This window comes from Macaca thibetana, chromosome 11, assembly GCF_024542745.1.
Source record: "Macaca thibetana thibetana isolate TM-01 chromosome 11, ASM2454274v1, whole genome shotgun sequence".
NCBI classification, from domain to species: domain Eukaryota; kingdom Metazoa; phylum Chordata; class Mammalia; order Primates; family Cercopithecidae; genus Macaca; species Macaca thibetana.
The window spans coordinates 9,302,288-9,329,068 of NC_065588.1; the positions used below are offsets into that span (position 1 = coordinate 9,302,288).

Consider the following 26,781-nt stretch of genomic DNA (forward strand, 5'->3'; position numbering starts at 1 on the left):
TTTCAGACTTGCGATCAAACAGCATACTGAGGAAGAATACTATCTGTAGCTAAATTCAACAAGAAACATCACAGAACTGGATAAAATCTCAGGGAAATTATTAAATAGTTCTGGGATGAGCACACACAATATATTCAATAATTATTATGTGTTGCCATTTCCCTGAAAATTATTATTGGTGAATGATATTATTGAATCTTTAAGTATTAATATTATTTGGAAAGTAAACTTCTCCTAGTGAGTAATATGACTGTACTGCTTACTTTCATAAATTGGGAAATAGATATTAATAGAATTATATGTCATTGTGATTTAGACCTAACAGAAAGAGAATTCCCAGAATCATTTGGTTGAAAGTAAACCAATAATATTTCTTCTAATTTCAACATTGTCTATTTTCTACCTATTAAAAGCAGCTTTGTTCCTTTGCACTAATATTGAAGGTAAGTTGAAAAAAGGGAAATTCAATTAGCATAAAAAAGTGTGTCTATTTCTATACTATATGTATAGAATATATAATAAAATTATAGTCTATTGTACATACTTGGATATTCATAAAAGTATAATTCTTTGTTTCTTTTTAAATCATAAATTCCTTGAAAGTATGAATATGAAAAGTGCTTTATGCCTCTTTAGTATTGTTAATGCAGTGTGTTCAGAGCAACAAATGGAGCTATTACCAGACTGGTTAACTACTGTTATAAGAGAAAGAACTTCCTCATCTCTTGTCCCTCAATTTTTGTCTTGTGTAAGACTGCAAATCCGTGCTGAGGCTGGAGCCAAGTTCAAAAACAAGTGTCTTTCATCCTCTCGCTTTTCTTGTACCTTTCTACCTCACTCTGGGTGCCTATTCCCACTCTACCCCTCACCCAAACCACAGATAGTGGATGCTTACCAGTTCATTTCGAGGGCGAAAATTTTCATCCACGGAGACAACACGGAATCTTACTGGAAAAGTAGTTCTCTGATAAGATTCAGACACGATAAAGCAGGTAATTTGGGTAATAAGACAGGAGGCTACAGAGCTAGGATAATGGAGACTTCGGCGGCTCAGGTGGCCCTTCCTTCTCAGTGTTGCCCCAACCGGTGGAATTTCCCTACTTACCTGTCTGTTCTGGTTTATAGACGGGTTTGTCTGTCTGGACAAAGACCAGACTTTGAGTGTTCTTTACCAGAACTGTGTTCCTCTTCCTGAAATCTTGCGTAGGCCCCTTTATCCGGATGCTAACGAATGCCACCTCTGAAGAGGCTGAGAACCTTGGGACCTGAAAAGTGAAGGATTTTTTGCTGCTGAGGAACTGTGCAGTCTTCTCCCTCTGCATTCTTCTGTCATTGTTATTTCCTATCTCTCCTTCAGCTTCACCAAGGAGAAGGAGGGTATGACTATTTCTCCAGAAGTAAGAGTGAAGATGTTAATGTGAGATAGAGGAACTGTATCAGTAAGAGTGGCCATCAGTAGAACCCAGATCTCCATGGAATTCACCTAGAGCTCTAGCTATTAAATTAGATGCCTTTTAACTGAGTATCTGTATTCAGAAGGAATGGAGAGAAACATCTCTGAAAAAATGTGGGAGAGCATAGGAGCTGAGTATCCCAAGTTAGGCAACTTTAAAGAGGTCCTAGGTGTTTGCTTAGAGTATCCTGCATGCGCAAAAAATTATGTGGCATGCAAAGTTTTTATCATGAAATTTTCATATGCTCTATTTCTAGGCAATGTCCAGCCCCGTCCTTAAAGAGACAGTTACAATCAAAACTAGAAAACTCCTCTAAGTCATGAAACTTGTGGGCAAAAGGATTATTATTTATAAATGAAGTTTAGAAGAGTATTTCTCCCTTACTCTGGTAAAAAATGCTTTGTTCCTTAATAGTTGAAAAAGTCACTTTTTTTTTTTTTGAGACGGAGTCTCGCTCTGTCGCCCAGGCTGGAGTGCAGTGGCGCGATCTCAGCTCACTGCAAGCTCCGCCTCCCGGGTTCCCGCCATTCTCCTGCCGCAGCCTCCCGAGTAGCTGGGACTACAGGTGCCCGACACCACGCCCGGCTAGTGTTTTGTATTTTTAGTAGAGACAGGGTTTCACCGTGTTAGCCAGGATGGTCTCGATCTCCTGACCTCGTGATCCGCCCGCCTTGGCTTCCCAAAGTGCTGGGATTACAGGCGTGAGCCACCGCGCCCAGCCCCTGAGGTCCTAACTACATTCTTAAAGTCATTCCTTGGTATTGCACACCAGAGCTCCATCACCATGACTTATAGAACTCAATAAAACGTATCAAGCAGGGACAGCCAGCTGGCACCATAGCACTCACAGTGAAGACGACACAGTGGAATAAGTCCTTCTCCGCCACTAGGTCAGTGAAGAGGCTCCTGTTTTCCCCGCCAGACTCTAAGGAAGCACTTACAGTCACTGTCTCGTTCAGGTAGCTCAGAAGGACACAGCCCTTCTCAGGGGCCTCAGTGTGGAGCAGGGAGGGGACCAGCACCATATACTGCCTGGGAAAGGAAGAAGTGTACATTAGAGAAAAACTGATGATGGTAAGCGTTTTCATTCATAAATGTGTTTTCATAACAATATGTAATCATTGGTGCAATCAGTTTTATTCCAAAAGTCAATGGACTAAGAACAATACAAAGGAGGTTCTGTCACAGATCAGCACAAACATTTTATCTTTTACTCATCAGTCATGCCTCAGCCACACAATCTGGAGGCAGGCAACACTGGAGAGTGCTTTCCAAGATGTTACAATTTCACAGGCATTCCTGGCTTTAAAGAGCAATCTGAACTCTTTAAACTTTAACTTTGAACTTCAAAAAGTATCTGAATTCTTGCATATATATCCATAAAAGTGCACACCCACAAACACACACACATATATAATAAATTGGGAGTGATTATTCATTTTAAAAAGGACTTACGTTAAAATCTGTCTAGATAAACATCACTTTGGAATGAACACCATGACTAGATTTACAGAAATTCAACTGAAAGAACTTCAGTAAGCATGTATCACTACACAAAATAGCACATGTGTATATTGTGAAATCATTTCCTTAATATCAGCAACACTGAAAAAAAGTATTTGCTGTTTCTTTTAGGCTCCTCAGATACAGCTCAAAGTCAATATGTTATCAACAAGTTTGAAAATTTTGTCAATTATTTACATGCACAACTCCCCACCACACACACACTACACAAACACACACTGTATTTTATTATCTTTTGCCTTTATGCTTAATTTCTTCAGGCAACAACATTAATAATTTAATATTAGTATGTCCACATTTATAAATCTATGTTTGTTTCAGAATCACATGGGTGGATAGGTTATCTTTTTCATTAAAAAAAAAAAAAAAAAACAGGTTCAGGCTGGGAGCAGTGGCTTATACCTAATTCCCAGCACTTTGGGAGGCTGAGGCAGGAGACTCACTTGAGGCCAGGAGTTTGAGAACAACCTGGGGGCAACATTGTGAGGCCCCCCCGCCATCTCTACAAAAATCAAAATAAAAAGTTTAGCCAGGTTTGGTTGTGTGGTGGCGCATGCCTGTAGTCCCAGTTACTCAGGAGCCTGAGGCAAGAAGGATCACTTAAGCCCAGAAGGTCAAGGCTACAGTGAGCTATGATCACACCAATGCTTTCCAGCCTGGGTGACAGAGTAAGACTCTGTCTTAAAAAAGAAAAGAAAAGAAAAGAAAAGTTTATGTGAGTACTAAAAGTACATATTATCTTGAAAAGTCTTGCCTTTTTAATTTAAATTGTTCAGTGTTTTCAGTTTTTCAGAGGCACAGGCAATTTCTTGTGTAAACCTCACATTCTTGCCTTAGCTTTATTGATGAGTGTCCTTTGTCTCTAATGCCCTCCACGCCATATTTTCCTGTCACTTTCCAGAAGACTGCAACTCAATATAATCTCTCCACACTCTGAACTCCTATGGGCTGAAAGAGAATGTGTTTCTGTTGTTGCTTTTTTTGAGTATCTGCCACACGACAGGAATTGTTAAGCGGTCTGTGTATTAAGCCATTTAATCTTCCCAGCAATGCTGTAAGGTACATACATGATACTCTCCATGTTCCTGAAAGCTAAAACATGAGATCCTCATCAGTCCCCAAAACTTGAATACATAACAGAAGGATAAAATCCCTGCCCCCATGCCAAATCAGTAAATCATGATGAAAATCTAACTCCTCAAAGCTTTAACGTTTCAACGACTCACAATTCAATGTCTGCAGGGTTAAGCCATTTGTAGAGTAAATTTGCAAGTAAAAACTATTATTTTCTTATATTATTTTACTACCCTTACCTTTCCATTGGCAACATAAACTCTTACCTTTTAAATTGTTTTCTGGACAGGCAATTTGACACAAGAAACCCAATATTATTACTTTACAAAATTAATAGGTGTGAGACTTGGAGGAGAGGATCCAAGGATAATTGAGTTGTGGAATCTGGAACTCAAATTTGGTTTCCTCATCCTCCATGTAGTCTGCTCCAGCACAACAGTCTTGCTACATGTGTTTTAAAGTGTTCCTGGGTAAAGCTATATGCCGTGAATCTCTAGGGCCACTCTTAAATCATCCAAGTTTCAGATGATTTTACTGTATGAGTGTTATGGTTTTGTTCTCTAGCACAGAAGTTGAGGGCAGTTAAGTAACTCGCTGATAGTCATTCAGCTAGTCCCTTAAGTCTAATCTTTTTCTGGTATCTGGATGCTTCTGATCTCCTGATCACTGCTCTTTTAAGGACATAATACATAATAAAAATTTATCATTTTTACCTCCCTATCCCAAAATTTTCCCTTTAGTTCTTTGATCTTAATAAGAAGGTGTATACATATATTTATAATTTATCTAATATACTATTTTTATTCTTATAAATTATAAGCCAAAAATTATCATGAGTAAAAATTAATTCCACACATATTTGATATTCTAAAGAGCTGTTTTGTAGGAGTTCAGTTAATATTTTTAAATAGATACTGAAATTGGAACAAATCCAGGTTGACAAACTGGCCCAAGATTTCACTGGTAGTGAGCTGCTAAAATGTTTTAATATATTACTCAATCATGAATGTTTGCATTTTAAATATTTGCCTTTTTAGCAGGGACTAAATTTAGCAAATATTAAAGTGATAACTTTTAATTTTCTCTTTTTCTTTTTATTCCCCTGAAGGCTTCATCTCTCTGAAGCTTACTGCCCCAAGGCAGGGTAGAACGGCTATTGGGTCTCTTTGGCAATCTTTCTCTCATTTATCACATCAAGGGTTAATTCTGGAGGGATAAAGTTAAGTTTTCTCCTTACAAAGGGAGAAAACACCCCTTCTGCTTGTGATAACTTGCTGTTCTTGGTTCAGTGGCGGACACAATGTAAAAGGATGGTTTCAATGGCAGCATGGTCCTATGCAGTGTAGGACTGCATCCAAAACCACAAATTGCTTCATGTTTCTGACCCAATACACGCCACTCGCTTTATCCATTCAGTCTGCTCTCAGAAAGCAAAATAGCCTCCACATACTCCAAATGCTTTCTGGGTGGAGTGCAGCCGGAAGTAGTAGCGCCCACAGCTGTAGATGAGGTAGAGGGATAGTGGGGGAGAAATGTACCCCTACCGGTTGCCAGGAAACTGTGCAAGGAAAAAGCCTGAGGAAAGCAGGAGACTTACTGGATTGAAGTCCTTATTTCTGCTTTCTGCGCTTTGGCCTAAAGAGGGCTAGTTATGTCAGATGAATAAGGGTAACACACAGAGCAGAGGGACCCCTTATCCCTTTCCCCATTTGGGACTCTGAAGACTTCCCTGTATCAATCTGAAATATAGGAGACACGATAGGCATCTAGAAGTGCAGTGTGGGTATGCAAGAGAGAGGCAGAAGTTTAGCCTCTCCAGGACACCTCAGTGCCTATGTGCTATTATTGGACCCAAGAGTTCTCACCATTCTCTGGAAGAAATGTAAAGGCAGCTGGGTTAAGGCCAGGGACCTTAAATGGCCTGATCTGCAAACGGGCAAAGTGGCCCTGCATCACAGGCTGGGTTGGAACAATAGCCATAGTATTTGAGGCAGGATGCAAAGGTAGGAGTTCTGTGGGATATGAAACAGCTGAAGTGAGACAGTCAGGTAGAGAGGACTGTTGGGTCCTGACCACACAAGAAAAACCAGATGACTAAACTTCAACAGTGCATGCTAGCAGGTAAGAAGAAGTCAGACTGACAGTAGCCAAGAAGGACGGAGAACTTTGAGACCAAGGACTCTGACACTTTTCTCTATTAGGAGTTAATGGAGACCACAGTCCTCTAGATGAGAGGAACTACAGAGAGGTGAAAAAGAAGTCTTACAATTATTGAATTTTACTAACTTACAACTGGATAGGGTTAAAATTATTTCCCCTACTTTGGTTCCCCATTGGGGCTGTTGGTGAAGACTTGATACATGATTGAAAAATAAAGGAGCTATACTTTCTGTATATATATAAAGCCTACAATACATGTTAAGTTGCACCTCACTATACATTTTGAATATCTTTATTTTCAGTGCCTTCCATCCAAAAGAATGTTTCTGTGAAGGTGGGATCTAGTGTTTTATTTAATCATGCTTCTTAGTGACTACTTGTATTTATGACACTGATTGGCCCAATGTAGAAAAAAGTGATTTTAAGGGTAGAGGATAAATGAAAGATAAACAAGGGATTAACTGGAATGATTTCTTATGTTTGGAAGGTATCATAATGAGTGGAAAGGTCGCATTTACAAAGGAAGGCAAAGCGAAGACATAAGGGAGAGCCTGAAATGCACACTGGAGGAAAGGGTCTTGAGTGAGACTTACGGTTCTGCAGAGTTGGAGTCATTGGCAGAAAGCAGGATAAGAAGTAGCATGAGACATAAATGAAGAAGTCTGTCTTTCCCCATTGTGAGGGATAAATCTCAGGGTTGTGTTCAACTCTCTGCCCTCAGCCTCATCCCAGAGACCAGCAGAGTTTACCAGGCTTTATGCGGCCACTATGTCAAACAAGCCCCACCCCAAGGCCTCTGAATAGAGGTCAGAATTGAGCACAGATTCCCTGAAAGGGTCATTACTCTCAGTGCTTGCTTCATTTTTCTCAAGGTACTGAGGCATGTCTGGAGGATAAAATTCATATTCCATTTGGAATAAGCTTTGACAGCAAACCTCCTGACAAGGAACCTTCAACCTACCTTTCTCCATCTCCTTCAAAATCCTTACAAGAAGATGACAAAAGATGCTGACAAAGAATATCATGGGACACGTTACCACGACAGTAACTCATGCATTGCAGATTCATTTCTGGCACTGAGTGAGTTATAACTATAGACTTTAGGGGTTTTGGTGTTTTTTTTTTTTTTTTTTTTTTTTAAGCTGTTGATTGAATACATGGTCCTGGAAGAAAGTGATACAAAATAAGGATTTCAAGAGTAGAGGATAAATGAAAGATAAAAGAGATAAAAGATAAAAGAGATTTTAGAAAGGAGTTATCAAAGATCACCCTTGCCTATTTCACAGCATTGATCTGATCAGATTCTTAATTGCTCGTATCTGTCCTTGCTACTGTCTGAACATACTAACATGTGAGTCCCTTAAACTATGTCATTCACTTTATCTGAGATTTTTTTCTTTGAGCCGTACTGTATGCTAAGTGCTATTCTGGTGATGAAAATACAACATTGAACAGGATATTCCGTATCCAATCTCTCATAGAACTTGCAGTACAATGATGATCACAGAAAAACCGCCAGCAGATTTAATGCCATCTCTAGACTGCAGACATTGGTGTCTATTAACATACTGTATTGCTTGAAACTTTTTTTTTTAATCAGCTTACTTTTTCTGTCTCCATATTTCAGCCTAATCATTCCTTTTTTGGAGAGCTAATTCCTGGCCACACTGCTTAAAGTGGATTCCTTTTTTTTTTTTTTTTTTTTTTTTTTTTTTTGAGACGGAGTCTCGCTCTGTCGCCCAGGCTGGAGTGCAGTGGCCGGATCTCAGCTCACTGCAAGCTCCGCCTCCCGGGTTCACGCCATTCTCCTGCCTCAGCCTCCCGAGTAGCTGGGACTACAGGCGCCCGCCACCTCGCCCGGCTAGTTTTTTGTATTTTTTAGTAGAGACGGGGTTTCACCGTGTTAGCCAGGATAGTCTCGATCTCCTGACCTCGTGATCCACCCGTCTCGGCCTCCCAAAGTGCTGGGATTGGATTCCTTCCTATTAGTTTTTATTTCACATCTTGGTTTCTTTTGTCACATTATCACAGAATGAAATAATTTATTTTAAATTATGAAATGTTTTATATATATATATACACTCACAAATATAGAGAGCAAGATAAAAAACACTTGTACCTCACATGCACCCAACTTTAATAAAATTAAACACTTGCCAAGTTATATTTACGATCATTTCTTCTTAAGAAATGAAGCATGGCAATGGTAGAGCTCTTTTAGAATTTGTCTAGCAGGTTTTCCAGTTTTTACCAGATCCCCCAACCCAAAAAAAGAAATAAAGCAGGACAAATATGGTTAGAGTTTCCTTTGTAATTCTCTCCAATCTCATTTCCTTCCCAATGTTGTGGGATTAGGAAGTTGATACGTATTCTTCAGGACATGTTTTTATGTTTTTAATCCATATTTATGTAAATAATATATAGCATAATTTTGTGTTTTGTATTATATATATAAGTGGTATGCACATATTGTAAAATTTGTTGCCACTATTATGGTTTTAAGACTTATTAGCATTGATAATGAGGATGTAATTTATTAATTTTAATGACCATCTATATGACATTCTATTGTATGAATGTGACCGAACCTGTTACTCTATTTCTCTAGTACTAGATTTTGGATTCTTCATAGTTTTTCAACATTACAAATAATGCTGCTACAAATATGGTGTGTCTACTTGAGCATGTTTGCAAGAGTTTCTCTAGGGTATACAGCAGAGATTGGGTTATAGGCTATAGATATATGTACATCTTGAAATCTATCAGATATTGGTAAATTGCTCTTCAAATTGTTACACGGATTTGAATACTCATCTGCAACAGAGGATATTTTCAGTTTATTGTATCTTTACCATCATTTTACTCTGCTAGGCAGTCTACTTTTTATCAATCTGATGAGTGAAGCAGTATCTTGCCCTAATTTTCATTATTAATGACTTTACACATCTTTTCATATGTTTATGGGCCATTTGAATTATATCTTCAGTTTGATATCTCAACACAATATGTAAAAGGTCTAGCAGGAACATCTCCTTGCCCCAATTTGGTGAGCCTTGGACTCTAGATGCTGCAATTTTATTTACTAAAGGCTTTAAAATGTGCTTCTAAATCTCTCAGCCAAGTATTCTGGAGCTGTTAAATACCCTAAGGGGAAAGTGCCCTTTAACACAGAATTACCCCTTTGGGTTGCTATGTTACTTCGGAACTTTGGATTTATAATTCTTCACAGTCTTTGCTTTTCAATACCTCCAGTGAATATATATATTTATAAAATATACATATATAATGAATATTTTATATATATATATATATACACACCAACCATTTGTACTTTAAGTGGGAAGTTTGGTCTCAATTACCTTGTATACCATTACTGGAAAGGAACGTCCTGAGTGTGTGTTTTTATTTTATATAAATAATATTGGAAAAAGACCTTGCCTGTTTCTTACTCTTTTTAGTTATTGCTAGTTTTAAAACATCCTCCCACGTTTATATGTATGTATTTTGTTAATTGCATTTTATTACAGTATAGCCCTTTTTGGTGATCATCCGCGATGTTTAATGTTTCCACTCTCCTAATGATAAAAACAAGATTGTCTCTATTGTCCTGCCATGATCAAATAATGCTTTGATAAATCTCTTTTTACATATACCCTTTGAAACAGGTAAATCCTCCTGCAAGATGCATACACAGGAGTGTGATTGTTGTATCAGAGGCATGTACTTAAGTGACTAAGTCGTGACATATAACTCTCCAGAATGGTTACATCACACTGCAATTCTACCAGTAGCGCATGAGGATTTTCATATCCCCATATTGCCACCAATACCCTAGCTTTTACATTTTTCTTCCAGTATTCCTTTAAATAAGCTTTTTGCTCATTTCCCTCTTTTCTCCTTCTAGGACTCCCATAATATGTGTATTTGCATGCTTAATGGTATTCCATAGGTCCCTTATACTTTCTTCACTCTTCTTTAATCTTTCTTCTTTTTTCACCTTTAATTAAACTATTTACATGACTTGTCTTCAAGTTGCTAATTCTTTCTTTTGTATGACTGTGTCTGCTGTTGAAGTTCTCCATTAAAATATTCTGTTCTATTCTTATATAATTTTTGTGTTTTCTCTTAATGGTTTCTATTTCTTTATTAAACTTCTCATTTTGTTCATGCATTGTTTTTCTAATTTTATTTAGTTGTCTGTCTGTGTTTTCTTGCATCTCACCGAGCATCTTTAAGATGATTATTTTGAGTTTTTGGGGGAAATTTGTAGATCTCCATTTGGGGTGGAAGTTAGTTTCTAGAACTTTATTAGTTTCCTTTGGTGGTATTATGTTTGCCTGGTTCATTATTATCTGTGTAACTTTGCATTGGTTTCCATGCATCTGAAGGAGCAAACACCTTTCCCCATCTTTATAGACTGGTTTTGCAGGTAAAAGTCCTCAGGATCCTCCTGTTGGGTTCCCAGGATGACAGGATTGCTTCTAGAATTGTGGTCAACTGGAGATAGAGACAGGTCACATGGTTATGCTGGCTTAGATTCTGTCTGTCTCCTCATAGAAGTTTTATTATTTTAGCTCTTACATTTGGGTTTGTAATTGATTTGGATTAATTTTTTTGATATAATGTGAGTTATGGGTCCAACTCCAATCTTTCTTTTGCATATGAGTATTTGGTTTTTTCATCATTTATGTTGACTGCTCCCAGACCTTGGTCAGTAGGTCTGGCACTGGGATGAGGGTCTACTTCAGAGTCCACAGACTGTGGACAAGTTACCAGATATGTGGATGAATGTGGCTTCCTCTGGGTCCTTAGGAGGGCTCCTGTTGGGTCACTGGGTAGGTTCCTAGGCAGTCAGTACTGGTCTAGATTGCAGCTGAGAGAAAAGGAAACCAAGTAACAGGGCTGCCTCAGGGCCTAAAGCTGAGACCAAGGTCTTCAGGCCCGCCTCTGGGTTCATGAATGAGCATGTCTCTCAGTGGGTCCCTGAGTGGGCAGGGCAGGCCTGCTCTCAAATCACAGATGAGAGGGTCTGGATCCAGTTTACAGTGCTGCTTTAAGATCCACAGTGGGACCAAGGTCAGCCTACCAGGGCACTTAGGAGCATTTCTCCCAGTAGGTCCCTGTGAGGGCAAGACTGCTCTTAGACTGCAGCATAGAGGAGCTGGTACCAGATTTCAGGGCCATTTTAGGATTCATTGTATAGGAAAGAAAGTAGTAGATGATCTTTTCTAGTTTTTTTTATGTTAAGTGGTTATTTTCTTTCATTAAATGTTATAACTAATATGTATAGTTGAGGCCATGGTAGAAACAATAGTGACAAAAAACATAACTGTGTATGCAAGATAATAGGACAAATGTTTTCCAAATGAGGAAAAGAGAGTAATTTTGTGTTAAAATATCTGATCTTTCCAGAATGTGAAATGGGACAGTGAAAGAGAAAATCTGAATGAATGTACAATCAGGTTTGTAGAAAGGGAAACTATTTCCTTTATTTATAACATTGAATCTGAAAAAAAAGGTAAATTTTTTCCATAGTTGGCTATTTTTTACAATTTTTAAATGGACATAAATTCCCATTATGTAACATTTATTACATTACAGTGTACAATTCAGTGGCTGTTAGTATGCTCATGGGGTTATGTAATTATTACCACTATGAAATTATGGAACATTTCCATCACCCCCAAAATAAACCACTTACATGTTAGCAGTCACTTCCTATTTTCAATAAGTGGAAATACTAATTCATGCATTCTCTGCAACCACTAATCTACTTTATATTTTTATGAATTTACCTATTTGTACACTTCATATTAACAGAATCATAATATATGTGGCCGATGTCGGGTGGCTTCTTTCACATAGCATGATGTTTTTGAAGTTCATCCATGTTGTAGCATATATATAGTACTTCATTCCTTTATATGAGTGAACGATATTGAAAAATATTCCAATGTATGATGTGCCACATTTTGTTTATCCATTCCTCAGTTGATAGACAATTGAGTTATTCTCATTTATTAGATATTATGAAAAATTCTGCTATAAATATTTGTATACAAGTGTTTGCATGAGCATATGATTTCAATTTTCTTGGGAATATATACAGGAGTGAATCTGTGGGTCATATGGTAGCTCAGTGTTCAACTTTTTGCAGAACTGCCAGACTACTTTTCACAGTGGCTGAAACATTTTAAATTCCCACCAGCAATGTATGAGCATTCCATTTTCTCCACATTTTTGGCAACATTTGCTATTCTTTCTATATTTAATTTTTAGAATGATAACCATAGTGGATATAAAGAGGTATCTCATAATGGTTCTAATTTGCAGTTCCTTAGTGAATAATGATTTTGAGCATATTCTCTTGTACTTACTGACCTTTTATGTATCATCTTTAGAGGAATGTCTGTTCAATTCCTTTGCCCATCTTTTAATTCAATTGTTTATCTTTTTATTGTTGAATTGTAAGGGTTCTTTATATATTTTGGATCTTTGATCTTTATCAGATATATAATTTGCAAATATTTACTCCTGTGAGTTGTCTCTTCACACTTGATAGTGTTCTGAGAAACGTAAGTTTTTAGTTTTAATAAAATACAATTTAAAACATTTTTTGATTCATTGTGCTTCTGATGTCAAGTTTAATAAATTATTGCCTAATCCAAGGTCCCAAGGACTTATACCTATGTGTCCTCATAGAAGTTTTATTATTTTAGCTCTTACATTTGGGTTTGTAATTGATTTGGATTAATTTTTTGGATATAGTGTGAGTTATGGGTCCAACTCCAATCTTTCTTTTGCATATGAGTATTTGGTTTTTTCATCATTTATGTTGAAAATGTTATCCTTTCCCCATTATATGTTCTTGGCACCCTTTTCAAAAATAAACTAACCAAAAATGTGTGGATTTATTTATGGATTCTCAGTGTTCTTCCATTGATCTATATATCTATGCTTGTGCTAGTACCATGCTATCTTGAGATTGCAACAGCTTTTGTGGTAAGTTTTAAAATCGGAAAGTAGAAGTCCTCTAACTTTGTTCTTTTTTTCCCTTCAAAATTGTTGTGACTAATCTGAATCTTTATCATATCCAAATGAATTTTAGAATCAGTCTGTCCATTTTTGTATAAAAGATGGTTGTAATTTTGATGGAATTGTATTGAATCTGCACATCAATTTGGGGAGTATCGTTAACTTAATCCGATTAAGTTTTCCAACTCATGAACATGGAGGTATTTTAGAGTTGCTTACTCTGCCTTTTGTGCTAATGTCACTTTTGGCTCAATTTTAATTGGCTTATTAATTTAAAGGTTTATAAAAGATTTACTGCCAAATATTATATTTATACAGAAATAATTTGACTTTCTTTTTGTTAAATGATATATTGACTTTAGAGTGCTTAGCAAAGGTGATGAGATTATTACTTATCTTTTGTTGCAATGCATCCAGATAGCAGTTATTTGATGTCTCACTGGAATACTTTTCTCTGCTTTGTGTTGACTTTACAGTCGTGTTACCTTTTCTAATGCTAATTTTAAAATATTTCCTTGTCATTTGGTTACATAAGTATAACTGAGTATTACTTCTTGGGCATATAACACTATTTAATGAAGTAACCAGTGGCAACTCTTGCTTTTGCTTCCAAAAATATAATTTAAAAAAAATTTTTAAGTCAGTTTTAAAATCAGGTTATTTGACTTTTTCCAACTGAGTTGTAGGGGTTCCTTATATATTTTGAAAATTAACCCATGTCACCCATTATCAGATATATGATTTGAAATTTTTTCCTCTCATTCCATAGGTTTCCTATTCATTTTGTTAGTTTTTTTTCTTTGCTGTGAAAAGGTTTTTACATTGATGCAATTCTGCTTATCTTTTTTTCTACTTTTGTTTTCTGTGTTTTTGGCATTATGTCAAAGAAATTATTGCCAAAACCATTGTCAAGAAATTTCCCCCATGTTTCCTTTTAGTAATTTTATAATTGCAGGTCCTATGTTTAATTTTTCATCCACTTTGAGTTGATATTTGTGTGTGGTATAAAGTAAGGGTCCAATTTTATTTCTTTGCATGTAGATATCTAGTTTTCCCAACACTATTTGTTGATGAGACTATCCTTTCCTCATTGTGTATTCTTGGGACCCTTGTCAAAGATCAGTTGACCTTATATGCATGGGGTTATTTCTGGGCCTTTATTCCATTCATTTGTCTATATGTCTGCCTTTATGCCAGTACCATGATGTTTTGATTCTGGTAGTTTGGTGATATATTTTGAAATCAGGAATTGTGATGCCTCCAGCTTTGTTTTCTTTCCTCAAGATCACTTTGACTAGTCATAGTGTTTTATGGCTCCGTATACATTTTAGAATTGCTTTTTCTATGTCTGCACAAAATGCCATTTCTTCAAAGAATACATACAAATGGCCAACATGTATATTAAAAGATAATCAGTATAGTTAATTATCATGGAAATGCAAGTCAAAACTACAAGTATGTATCACCTCACACCTGTTAGGTAGCTATAATATACATTTTTTAAAAAGCAAAGATAAGTGTTAGTGAAGATGTGGAGAAATCAGAACCCCTGTGCACTGTTGGTGGCATGAAAGCAGCTAAGAAAAATAGTATAGAGGTTTCTAAAAAACTTAAAATAGAACCACCTTATAATCCAGCAATCTCACTACTGAGTATATATTCAAAAGTGTTGAAATCAGCATCTTGAGAAGATATCTGCACATCCATGTTTATTGCAACATTATTCATATTAGCCAATAAACAGCCCAAGCATCCATCTACCAGTGAATGGATTTTTAAAATGATGTATACATACAACAGAATATTATCCAGTCTTAAAGATAAGGAAATCCTGCTGTTTGGAGCAACATCCATGAACTTGGAGGACATTATGCTAAGTGAAATAAGCCAATCATAGAGGGACAAATACAATAAGATTCCACTTATATGACATATCTATAATAGTCAAACTCATAGAGACAGAGAATACAATGTGGCTCTTGGGGTCTAGAAAGTTGGGGGGATGAGGAATTGTTGTCCTATGGGTATAAAGTTTCAGTTATGTTACTTGAACAAATTCTAGATATCTACTGTGCAATGTGGTACCTGTAGTTACCAATATCATATTTTGCATTTCAAAATGTGTTTTATTGTTGCTTCACCAAAACAAAAACAGACACAAGAAAGCTTTGGGAGATGTTGGATATGTCTGTTGCATTGATTACGGTGATAGTATCCCCATAATCAATAAGTGTTTTCATATGTCCAAACTCATCAAATTATACATAATAAATATGTGCAGTTCTTTGTATATCCATTATACCTCAATAAAGGTGTTAAAAATTAAAATTAAAATAAAGTAAAAGATGTCTTTTAGTATTTTTGCTAATTACTTCGTTAACATTATGACAGCTACTTGAGAAGAATGATCAAATCAGAAGAAATAGCCTTCCATATTGTACCCTTTATATGAAGGCACTAGAGATTTGTCAGTGCCTTCGCTGTATATAACATGTTCTTGCTCTCAGAGAATGATTGCACCAACACTTACAAAATAGCTATGTGTGGTATTCCAATAGAAAATTTTGTCCTCCTCCATTCTTACATTATTGGTTATACTAATAAATTGATCTCATTATGAAGCAGATTTTTGCTTCTTTATGCTTGCTGAAGGCATCTGGAAAGAACACTGTTAGACACTGTGAATTTTGATATTTCAAAGAATGGACCCTTGAATTCAATCCTCTGAGGTGTTATTCTTTTGTCAACTTTCAGATTGTACCACTGACTTGAGGCAGGATTTCCAAGACTCTTTTTAGTTCAGAAGCAAACATACTTCCTTAAAAAAGAATGCTTGACATAAGATCAAGCAAAAGAAGAATTACTAGGACTGAATAAAACTGAGAAAAAAATTAAATTGTGATTACTCTTTTGGAATATGGTAGGCTTTATTTTAATTGTATTTTAATAAATATGGAAAAAGTCCTTTCTCTTTATACAATAGCTAACTCTTAATTTAGAAGATTTTACTTTTGTGGATTGAATTAAACATTTTTAAATGATATCTGATTTTTGTGAACTCCATTAGAATTCAGAAGAAAATAATACTTTTACTGAGTCTCCTTACTTTTCATGGCATATAGTTATTTACATTATTTAGTAAAAATCTGGTTTCCTTTTAAACTGTATATAATTGGATACATTGATACAATTATATTAAAGTATACCTGGTACGTTAATATTTGAAAATACTCTTTTAATCAGGCATGATAAGCCCATTACAAGAGGACTTCAAAAAGTCCTAGCTATCCTAAATATATGTGTACCCAACACAGGAGCACCCAAATACATAAAGCAAGTTCTTATAGACCTATGAAAAGACATAGATTCCTACACAATAATAGTAGTAGACTTCAACAGAGCATTGACAGTATTAGATCACTGAAGCAGAAAACTAACAGAGATATTCAGGACCTGAACTCGACGCTTGACCAAATTTACCTAATAGACATCTACAGAACTCCCTACCCCAAAACAACAGAATATATATTCTTCTTATTGTCACGGGGCAAATACTCTGAAATTGTCCACATAATTGGATAAAAGAATCCTCAGCAAATTCAGAGAAACCCAAATAATACCAAACACAGTCTCAGACCACAGTGCAATAAAAATAGAAATCAATACTATGAAGATTCCTTAAATCCATACCATTACCTGGGAATTAAATAACGTGCTCCTGAATGGCTTGTGGGTAAACAATGAAATTAAAGCAGAAATCAAGAAATTCTTTGAAATGAATGAGAACAAAGATAGAAAATACTGGAATTTCTGGGACACATCTAAAGCAGTGTTAAGAGGGAAGTTTATAATGCTAAACATGCATATCAAAAAGTTACAAGATCTCAAAGTAACAACCTAGCATCATATCTAGAGGAACTAGAGATATAAGAGTAAACCAATCACAAAGCTAGCAGAAGAAATGAAATAACCAAAATCAGAGTTTAACTGAAGGAAGTTAAGATGCAAAAAAACCTCACAAAAAACAAAAAACAAAAGATAAATGAATTGAGGATTTTTTTTGATAGAATAGATAAGTTTGATAGAACACTAGATAGACTAATAAAGAAAAAAAGAGAGAAGATCCAAATAACCACAATCAGAAATGAAAATGAGTATTTACCACCAACTCCACAGAAATGCAAAAGAACCTCAGATACTACTAAGAACACCTCTGTGCAAACGAACTAGAAAATCTATAAGAAATGGATAAATTGCTGAAAACATTCAACTCTCAAGACTGAATCAAGAAGAGATTGAATCCCTGAACAGACCTATAATGATTTCCAATACTGAATCAGTAATAAAATGCCTACCAACCAGAAAAAGCCCAGGACCAGACAGATTCACAGCCAAATGCTACCAGATACATAAAGAAGAGATGGCACCATTCCTATTGAAATTACTTCCAAAAATTGAGGAGGAAGGACTCCTCCCTAAATCATTCTATGAGGCTAGCATTATCTTGATACCAAAACCTGACAGAGACAGAACAAAAAAAAAAAGAAAACTTTAGGCCAATATACTCAATGTACATGGATGCAAAAATCCTTAACAAAATATTAAGCAAACTGAATCCAGCAGCACATCAAAAAACTAATACACTGTCAGATGTATAGATTGTGAAGATTTTCTCCCACTCTGTGGGTTGTCTGTTTACTTTGCTGACTGATCCTTTTGCCATGTAAAAGTTCTTTAGTTTAATTAAGTCCCACCTATTTATCTTTGTTTTTATTGCATTTGCTTTTGAGTTCTTGGTCATGAAATTCTTGCCTAAGCCAGCATCTAGAAGGCCTTTTCTGATGTTATCTTCTAGAATTTTTATGGTTTCAGGTCTTAGATTTAAGTCCTTGATCCACCTTGAGTTGATTTTTGTATAAGGTGAAAGATGGGGATCCAGTTTCATTTTCCTACATATGGCTTGACAATTATCCCAGCACCATTTGTTAAATGAAATGTCCTTTTCCAGTTTTATGTTTTTGTTTGCTTTGTCAAAGATCAGTTGGTTGTAAATATTTGGGTTTATTTCTGGGTTCCCTATTCTGTTCCATTCATCTATGTGCCTATTTTTATACCAGTACCATGCTGTTTGGGTGACTATGACCTTATAGTATAGTATAGAAATCAAGTAATGTGATGCTTCCAGATTTTGTGTGTGTGTGTGTGTGTGTTTATTTTTTGTTTTGTTTTGTTTTGTTTTTTTGCTTAGTCTTTCTTTGGCTATGCAGGATCCTTTTATGTTCCATATGAATTTTAGGATATTTTTTCTAGTTCTGTGAAGAATTATGATGCTATTTTGATAATGGCACAATTCCCAATTGCAAAAATGTGGAACCAGACCAGATGCCCATCAATCAATGAGTGGGTAAAGAAACTGTGGTATATATGAGATAGAATGCTACTCAGCCATAAAAAGGAAATAATTAACGGCATTCACAGCAACCTGGATGGGACTGGAGACTATTATTCTAAGTTAAGTAGCTCAGGAATGGAAAACCAAACATTGCATGTTCTCCCTCATAAGTGAGAGCTAAGCTATGAGGATTCAAAGGCATAAAAATGATACAATGGACTTTGGGGACTTGTGAGGAAAGGGTGGGAAAGGCGTTAGGGATAAAAGACTACAAATTGGGTTCAGCGTATACTGGTTGTGAGGCTGGAAAATAGGGTCTGGAGGCAGGGAACATAAGGCCGATTCACACTTCAGTGACAACAGGAAATATCCTCTCCATGAGGGCATAGGTTAAGTAAATAAATGACTTTGCAACTTTACTTCATCCTCTTCATTTACATAGGGTGTATCCCAAGTAGAGAGTATTTAAACTCCCAAATATTCTGTAATGGGGCCTTTGAGCGCCTATGTTCAGGTCCGCTCTTACACCGTAGAGTGTACTTTCATTTTCAATAAAACCCTTCATTCCTTCCTTGCTTTGTTAGTGTGTTTTGTCCAATTCTTTGTTCAGGACACCAAGAACCTTGGATACCCTCTACCGTTAACACGTGCATGATGGGTGCACCAAAATCTCACAAATCACCACTAAAGAACTTATTCATGTAACCAAATACCACCTTTTCACCAAAATCCTATGGAAATAAAAAAATTTTTAAAAAATAAACCCATGCCAAAAAGAAAAGCTAATCCACCATTATCAAGTGGGCTTTATTCTTGGTTCAACATGCATAAATCAATAAATGCTATTCACCACGTAAACAGAACTCCAAACCAAAAACAAAACCACATGATCATCTCAATAGATGCAGAAAAATCCTTCAATAAAATTCAAAATTATTTCATTTTAAAAACCTACAAAAAACTAGGAACGTACTTCAAAATAATAAAAACCATGTATAAAAAACACACAGCCAACATCATACTGAATGGGCAAAAGCTGGAAGCATTCCTCTTGAAAACTGGGATGAGACAAAGATGCCTTCTCTTACTACTCCTATTAAACATAATACTGGAATTCCCAGCGAGCACAATCAGGCAAGATAAAGAAATGAAAGGCATGTAAATAGGAAGAGAGGAAGTTAAACTCTCCGTGTTTGCAAATGATACGATTCTATATCTAGAAAATCCCATCATCTCTGCCCAAAAGCTCCTTGATCTAATAAACAACTTTAGTGAAGCTTCAGGCTACAAAACCAATGTACAAAAATCAGTTGTATCCCTATCATATTCCCCAATTTCAAACTATACTACAGGGCTATAGTAAACAAAACAGCATGGTCCTGGTACAAAAACAGACTTACAGATCAATGGAACAAAATGGAGAGCCCAGAAATAATGCCACACACCTACAACCATCTAATCTTTGACAAAGTTGACAAAATTAAGCAACAGGGAAAGGACTGTATTCAATAAATGGTGCTGGAATAACTGTCTAGCCATATGCCTAAAATTGAAACTGGACCTCCTCCTTATACCATGTGTAAAAATGATGGATTAAAGACCTAAATGTAAAACCTAAAACTATAAAACCCTGGAAAATACCTTTTTGGACATAGGCCCTTGCAAAGGTTTCATGATAGAGATACCAAAAGCAATTGCAACAAAACAAAAACTTGACAAGTGGGACCTAATTAGACTAAGGAGCATCTGCACAGCAAAAGAAACTATCAACAGAGGAAACAGACAACCTACAGAAAGGGAGAAAATATTTGCAAACCATGCATCTGACAAAGGTCTAATAACCAGCATCTATAAGGAACTTGCTTAACAAATTAACAAGCAAGAAACAAAGAACTCCATAAAAATGTGGGCAAAGGACAGGAACAGACACTTCTCAAAAGAAAACATTCATATGGCCAATAAGCTTATGAAAAAATATTCAACATTACTAATCGTTGGAGAAATGCAAATCAAAACCACGTTGAGATACCATCTCACACCAGTCAGAATGGCTATGTGATGGTGGCAATGTTGGAGAGAAAAAGGAATGCTTATACACTGCTGGTGGTAATGTAATTTAGTTCACCTATGGTGGAGAGCAATTTGGTGATTTCTCAAAGATCTATGGAATTACCATCTGACCCAGAAATCCTGTTATTGGGTATATACCCAAAGGAATATAAATCATTCTACCATAAAGACATATACATACTATTCATTCCAGCACTATTCATGATAGCTAAGACATGGAATCAATCTAAATGCCCATCAATGTAGACTGGATAAAGAAAACATGCCACATATACACAGTGGAATACTACACAGCCATAAGAAATAATGAGATCATGTCCTTTGCAGTAAAATTGAAGGAGCTGGAGACCATCATCCTAAGCAAACTAACGCAGGAACAGAAAACCAAATACTGTATGTTCTCACTTATTAGTGGTGGTAATTGTGGTAGCTAAACATTGAATGGTAGCTAAACATTAGTGGTAGCGATAGCTAAACATTGAGTACATGTGGACATACAGAAGGGAACAATAGACACCAGGGCCTACTAGCGGGTGGAGAATGGAAGAGTGAGGATTGAAAAACTACCTATTGGATACTGTGCTTTTTACATGGGTGATAAAATAATTATACACCAGGCCCCCATGACACACAATTTGCCTATATAACAAACCTGCACATGTACCCTTGAACCTAAAATACAAGTTAAAAAAGAACAATCTTTGGTAAGGGGAGACTCTGAAAAAAACTATCAGAAACTAAAAAATAAGGTAAAATGATGGTAGTACATTCTTTCAATACTATTTTGTGGTAAGGGTCACTTAAGTATTATCTAGGGGAATATCTTTAGTTCATCTCATTATTTATCATAAAGATTCCAAGCTTGCTAAAGTTACTGTTTTACTTTTATCAAGCATTGATATAAATAATTTCTGTCCAATGGGACAGAAACCGAAGATTTTTACCATATTTTAATGTTAACCAGTTTTATACTTAACATGTCATTCTTACCCTAACAGATTTTTGGTTTGTTTGTTTAATTGTATGTAAATATCTTACTTTTTTTATATGCTCTTTGAATTGGTAATAACATCTTACTGGTTATTTCTTTGACATATGTGTTGTTTTTATATTTCCTTAAGAATCACGGTTTTATCCTTTTAAAATTATGTTTTTGGCTGGGTGCGGTGGCTCAAGCCTGTAATCCCAGCACTTTGAGAGGCCGAGACGGGCGGATCACGAGGTCAGGAGATCGAGACCATCCTGGCTAACACCGTGAAACCCCGTCTCTACTAAAAAATACAAAAAAAAAACTAGCCGGGCGAGGTGGCGGGCGCCTGTAGTCCCAGCTACTCGGGAGGCTGAGGCAGGAGAATGGCGTAAACCTGGGAGGCGGAGCTTGCAGTGAGCTGAGATCCGGCCACTGCACTCCAGCCCGGCGACAGAGCGAGACTCCGTCTCAAAAAAAAAAAAAATAAATAAATAAATAAATAAAATTATGTTTTTACAAAAAATTTGTCAAAATAGACAGTTACCATAGTTGGCCAGGTGCTGTGGCTCACACCTGTAATCCCAGCACTTTGGGAGGCCAAGGTGGGTGGATTGCCTGAGGTCAGGAGTTCAAGACCAGCCTGGCCAACATGGTGAAACCTCATCTCTACTAAAAATATAAAACAAACCGGGGGTGATGATGTGTGCCTGTAATTCCAGTTATTCCAGGCGCTGAGGCAGGAGAATCTCTTGAACCCGGGAGGCGGAGGTTGCAGTGAGCTGAGATCACGCCTTTGCACTCCAGCCTGGGCAACAAGGGCAAAACTACGTCTCAAAAAAAAAAAAAAAAGGAAAGTTACCACAGTTAATAATACTTACCTATAAGCCTCAGTATGAATTATAAAATATTTTATAGAAAAGTACTCTTTATACAATTTGACAAAGGCATTCTCTTTATTTTCAATATTTTACTTTTTTATGCCTGCTACAAAGAAGCAATTTAATTTTTCATTCAGCTGCTCTGTGATGTGGAAAGAGTATTTTTGGGCCAAGTGTTATTCAAGTGTACTGATGATGAAAGTCTTTTGTTAATATATTAACAGACTTGAGTAATCAGAGATCACTTACTGGAAATGACAAGTTTCATCTTGTCTGATTAAGTACACATTAAATCTTGGCACAGATTTTCTTAGGCAAAACTTTGCTCGACAATAACTTGAATCCACATAGAACCCTTGCCTTTAGTACCTTGAATATTCTTTGTTATCTCATTAATTCACATTCCTAAATTTTACAAGATGTCTGAGACTATTAAGTAAAATGCATAAAGATATTTCTCACATTATTGCTGTGTAAGTGACTCCTTTATGTTTTAAAAATTCTTAAGAAAGGTCTTTAACAATACTTCTACTTTGTATTAAATAATAATTAAAAATCCCCTTGGGGGTGTGCCATACAGATTAAAATGAATAAATCAACCCCTCACCCAAACATTTGTGCACAGATTTGCTTTTTTATTACAAATCATCTTTTGTTTTTCCTTTTTGCCACAGGAATAAACAAGAAAATTCTTCCTGGAGAACTTTAAGAACACAAAGGGATTTGTCTTTTCTGCGATAAACTCTAAACATGACAGAGGTCTAGAAATGGAAAACTGAATCCCATATCTCAGATTTTATTATTTATTATTTGTTTTTATTTTTTTTAATAGAGATGAGGTCCCACTATGTTGCCCTGGTTGGTCTCCAACTCCTGGTCTTGAGCAATCTTCCACCCTCAGCCTCTTGAGTAGCTGGAACTATAAGTGTAAGACCACTGCACTGGGCCAGATTTTAATATTTGTTTGCTTATTTTAAATTATACGAGATTTATTTATTTATTTATTTATATTTTATTAATTAATTTACTTTTTTGAGATGGAGTCTCGCTTTGTTGCAGGGCTGGAGTGCAGTGGTGCAATCTCGGCTCACTGCAATCTCTGCCTCCCAGGTTCAAGTGATTCTCCTGCCTCAGCCTCCTGAGCAGCTGGGAATACAGGCGTGCACCACCATGCCCAACTAATTTTTGTATTTTTAGTAGATACAGGGTTTCACTTCGATCTCTTGACCTCATGACCTGCCTGCCTCAGCCTCCCAAAGTGCTGGGATTACGGTATAAACCTCCACGCCCAGCCAAGACATTTTCATTCTTAAATTAAACTCTGTGGAAATATGTAAAACATGTATTCTTCCTCCACCGAACCACTTGAATCTGCTTAAAAGACAATTAAAAATTTGCTAAGTAAACTTGGCCAATGATTGAAAAGGTAATTATTTTAATTGCAGATTATAGTAGTTTTCTAGGACTGCCATAACAAAATACTGCAAAGTGGGTGGCTTAACACAACATACATTTACTCTCTGTTGGTTCTGGAGAATCACAGTCCAAAATCAAGGTATTGGTAGGGTCATGATCCCACAGAACGTTCTAGGAGAGAATCTGCCCCGTGCCTTTCTCTTAGCTTCTGGTGTTGTGAGCAGTCCTTGGTGTTCCTGTGTTTGCCCCCATCATCACACAGAATTTTCCTTGTGGTCTGTCTGCATCACCTTTCCTCTGTACATGTATCATTTCTTCTTATAGGATACCAGTCGTATTGGATTAAGGACCCACACTACTCCAATATGACTTTATCTTAACTTACATCTTAATTACATCTGCACAGACCCTATCTCCAAATAAAGTCACATTCACAGGTACCAGCGGTTAGGACTTCAACATATCTTTTTTGGGGACACAAATCAAACTACAACAAAGGTCATTTGTATTTACCTTTCTGATAATTGTTAACAGTTCCTTTTGCAAGATAGAGGCCATGATTTCCCATGTAGAGTTTATTGAATGTATAAAATGTACTTTTAAACAAGTTTTGCTCAAAGTCCCAATAAATAACCACTTTTTTTTCCTTCTCATTTATTTGACTTTGGGAAAATATCAAAATCTTCATCCTTAAAGTGTTTGTGAAACATTAAGCAACTCAAGTCAGGTATGAGTCAAAATTATTTTTCTAGCTCATTTTTCCTGCTGGTGTGTGCTGACACCTTAGTGTTACTCCATTTCTCCTCTAACTCTCTACCTACAGGAATAGGCTCACTCAGGCGCTGACACACTTAATCACTCCTTTGTTTTAATGAGTGCCTACAACTTTCCCAGCACTGTGTTGGGTGAACAGGCTGCACAGACATAATTAAGATACAGGTTTGGCTTTCAAAAAGGTATGAGTATATGGACGAGAGGAAAATAAATCATTTTTTTCTTTTTTTAAAATTATTATACTTTAAGTTCTAGGGTACATGTGCACAACATGCAGGTTTGTTACATATGTATTCATGTGCCATGTTGGTGTGCTGCAGCCATTAACTCGTCATTTACATTAGGCATTTCTCCTAATGCTATCCCTCCCCCATCCCCTGACCCCACCATAGGCCCAAGTGTGTGATGTTCCCTGCCCTGTGTCCAAGTGTTCTCATTGTTCAGTTCCCACCTATGAGTGAGAACATGTGGTGTTTGGTTTTCTATCCTTGCGATAGTTTGCTCAGAATGATGGTTTCCAGCTTCATCCATGTCCTTACAAAGGACAGGAACTCATCCTTTTTTATGAGTGCATAGTATTCCATGGCGTATATGTGCCACATTTTCTTAATCCAGTCTATTATTGATGGACATTTGGGTTTGTTCCAAGTCTTTGCTATTGTGAATAGTGCCACAATAAACATACGTTTGCATGTGTCTTTCCAGTAGCATGATTTATAATCCTTTTGGTATATACCCAGTAATGGGATCAAAGGGTCAAATGGTATTTCTAGTTCTAGATCCTTAAGGAATCGCCACACTGTCTTCCACAGTGGTTGAACTAGTTTACACTCCCACCAACAGTGTAAAAGTGTTCCTATTTCTCCACATCCTCTCCAGCACCTGTTGTTTCCTGACTTTTTAATGATTGCCATTCTAACTGGTGTGAGATGGTATCTCATTGTGGTTTTGATTTGCATTTCTCTGATGGCCAGTGATGATGAGCATTTTTTCATGTGTCTGTTGGCTGCATAAATGTCTTCTTTTGAGAAGTGTCCGTTCATATCCTTTGCCCACTTTTTGCTGGGGTTGTTTGATTTTTTGTTTTGAATTTGTTTAAGTTCTTTGTAGATTCTGGATATTAGCCCTTTGTCAGATGAGTAGATTGCAAAAATTTTTTCCTATTCTGTAGGTTGCCTGTTCACTCTGAAGGTAGTTTCTTTTGCCGTGCAGAAGCTCTTTGGTTTAATTAGATCCCATTTGTCTATTTTGGCTTTTGTTGCCATTGCTTTTGGAGTTTTAGTCATGAAGTCTTGCCCAGGCCTATGTCCTGAATGGTATTACCTAGGTTTTCTTCTAGGGTTTTTATGGTTTTAGGTCTAACATTTAAGTCTCTAATCCATCTTGAATTAATTTTTACATAAGGTGTAAGGAAGGGATCCAGTTTCAGCTTTCTACATATGGCTAGCCAGTTTTCCCAGCACCATTTATTAAGTAGGGAATCCTTTCCCCATTTCTTGTTTCTGTCAGGTTTGTCAAAGATCAAATGGTTATAGATGTGTGATGTTGTTTCTGAGGATTCTGTTCTGTTCCATTGGTCTATATCTCTGTTTTGGTACCAGTAACATGATGTTTTGGTTACTGTAACCTTGTAGTATAGTTTGAAGTCAGGTAGTGTGATGCCTCCAGCTTTGTTCTTTTGGCTTAGGATTGTCTTGGCAATGAGGCTCTTTTTTGGTTCCATATGAACTTTAAAGTAATTTTTTCCAATTCTGTGAAGAAAGTCATTGGCAGCTTGATGGGGATGGCATTGAATCTATAAATTAGCTTGGGCAGTATGACCATTTTCACAATATTCATTCTTCCTATCCATGAGCATGGAATGTTCTTCCACTTGTTTGTGTCCTCTTTTACCTCATTAAACAGTGTTTTGTAGTTCTCCTTGAAGAGGTCCTTCACATCCCTTGTAAGTTGGATTCACGAGTATTTTATTCTCTTTGTACCAATTGTGAATGGGAGTTCACTCATGATTTGGCTCTCTCTGTTTGTCTGTTA

The 26,781-nt window shown here is 36.5% G+C and overlaps 1 protein-coding gene, 1 long non-coding RNA gene and 1 other non-coding gene across 9 annotated transcripts in view; 2 read left to right on the forward strand and 1 right to left on the reverse strand.

Annotated features, from left to right (window-relative positions):
* LOC126931414 (pregnancy zone protein) overlaps window positions 1-6,963 on the reverse strand; it is a 59,069-nt gene extending 52,106 nt beyond the window's left edge. For both annotated transcript variants that reach the window (XM_050749598.1, XM_050749599.1), the window contains exons 1-4: window positions 6,806-6,963; window positions 2,303-2,486; window positions 1,106-1,265; window positions 896-948 (exon numbers count right to left, since the gene is read on the reverse strand). In XM_050749598.1, coding sequence (XP_050605555.1) covers window positions 896-948; window positions 1,106-1,265; window positions 2,303-2,486; window positions 6,806-6,888 — 480 coding nt within the window. In that variant the 5' untranslated portion in view covers window positions 6,889-6,963. The remainder of the gene's footprint in view (window positions 1-895; window positions 949-1,105; window positions 1,266-2,302; window positions 2,487-6,805) is intronic.
* The window catches only part of LOC126931416 (uncharacterized), a 59,068-nt gene continuing 39,236 nt past the window's right edge, over window positions 6,950-26,781 (forward strand). For all 6 annotated transcript variants that reach the window (XR_007717853.1, XR_007717852.1, XR_007717854.1 and 3 more), the window contains exon 1: window positions 6,950-7,292. This is a non-coding gene — a long non-coding RNA (uncharacterized LOC126931416). The remainder of the gene's footprint in view (window positions 7,293-26,781) is intronic.
* LOC126931882 (U7 small nuclear RNA) lies at window positions 8,414-8,473 on the forward strand. The gene has a single exon (XR_007717991.1). It is a non-coding gene; the product is annotated as a U7 small nuclear RNA (small nuclear RNA).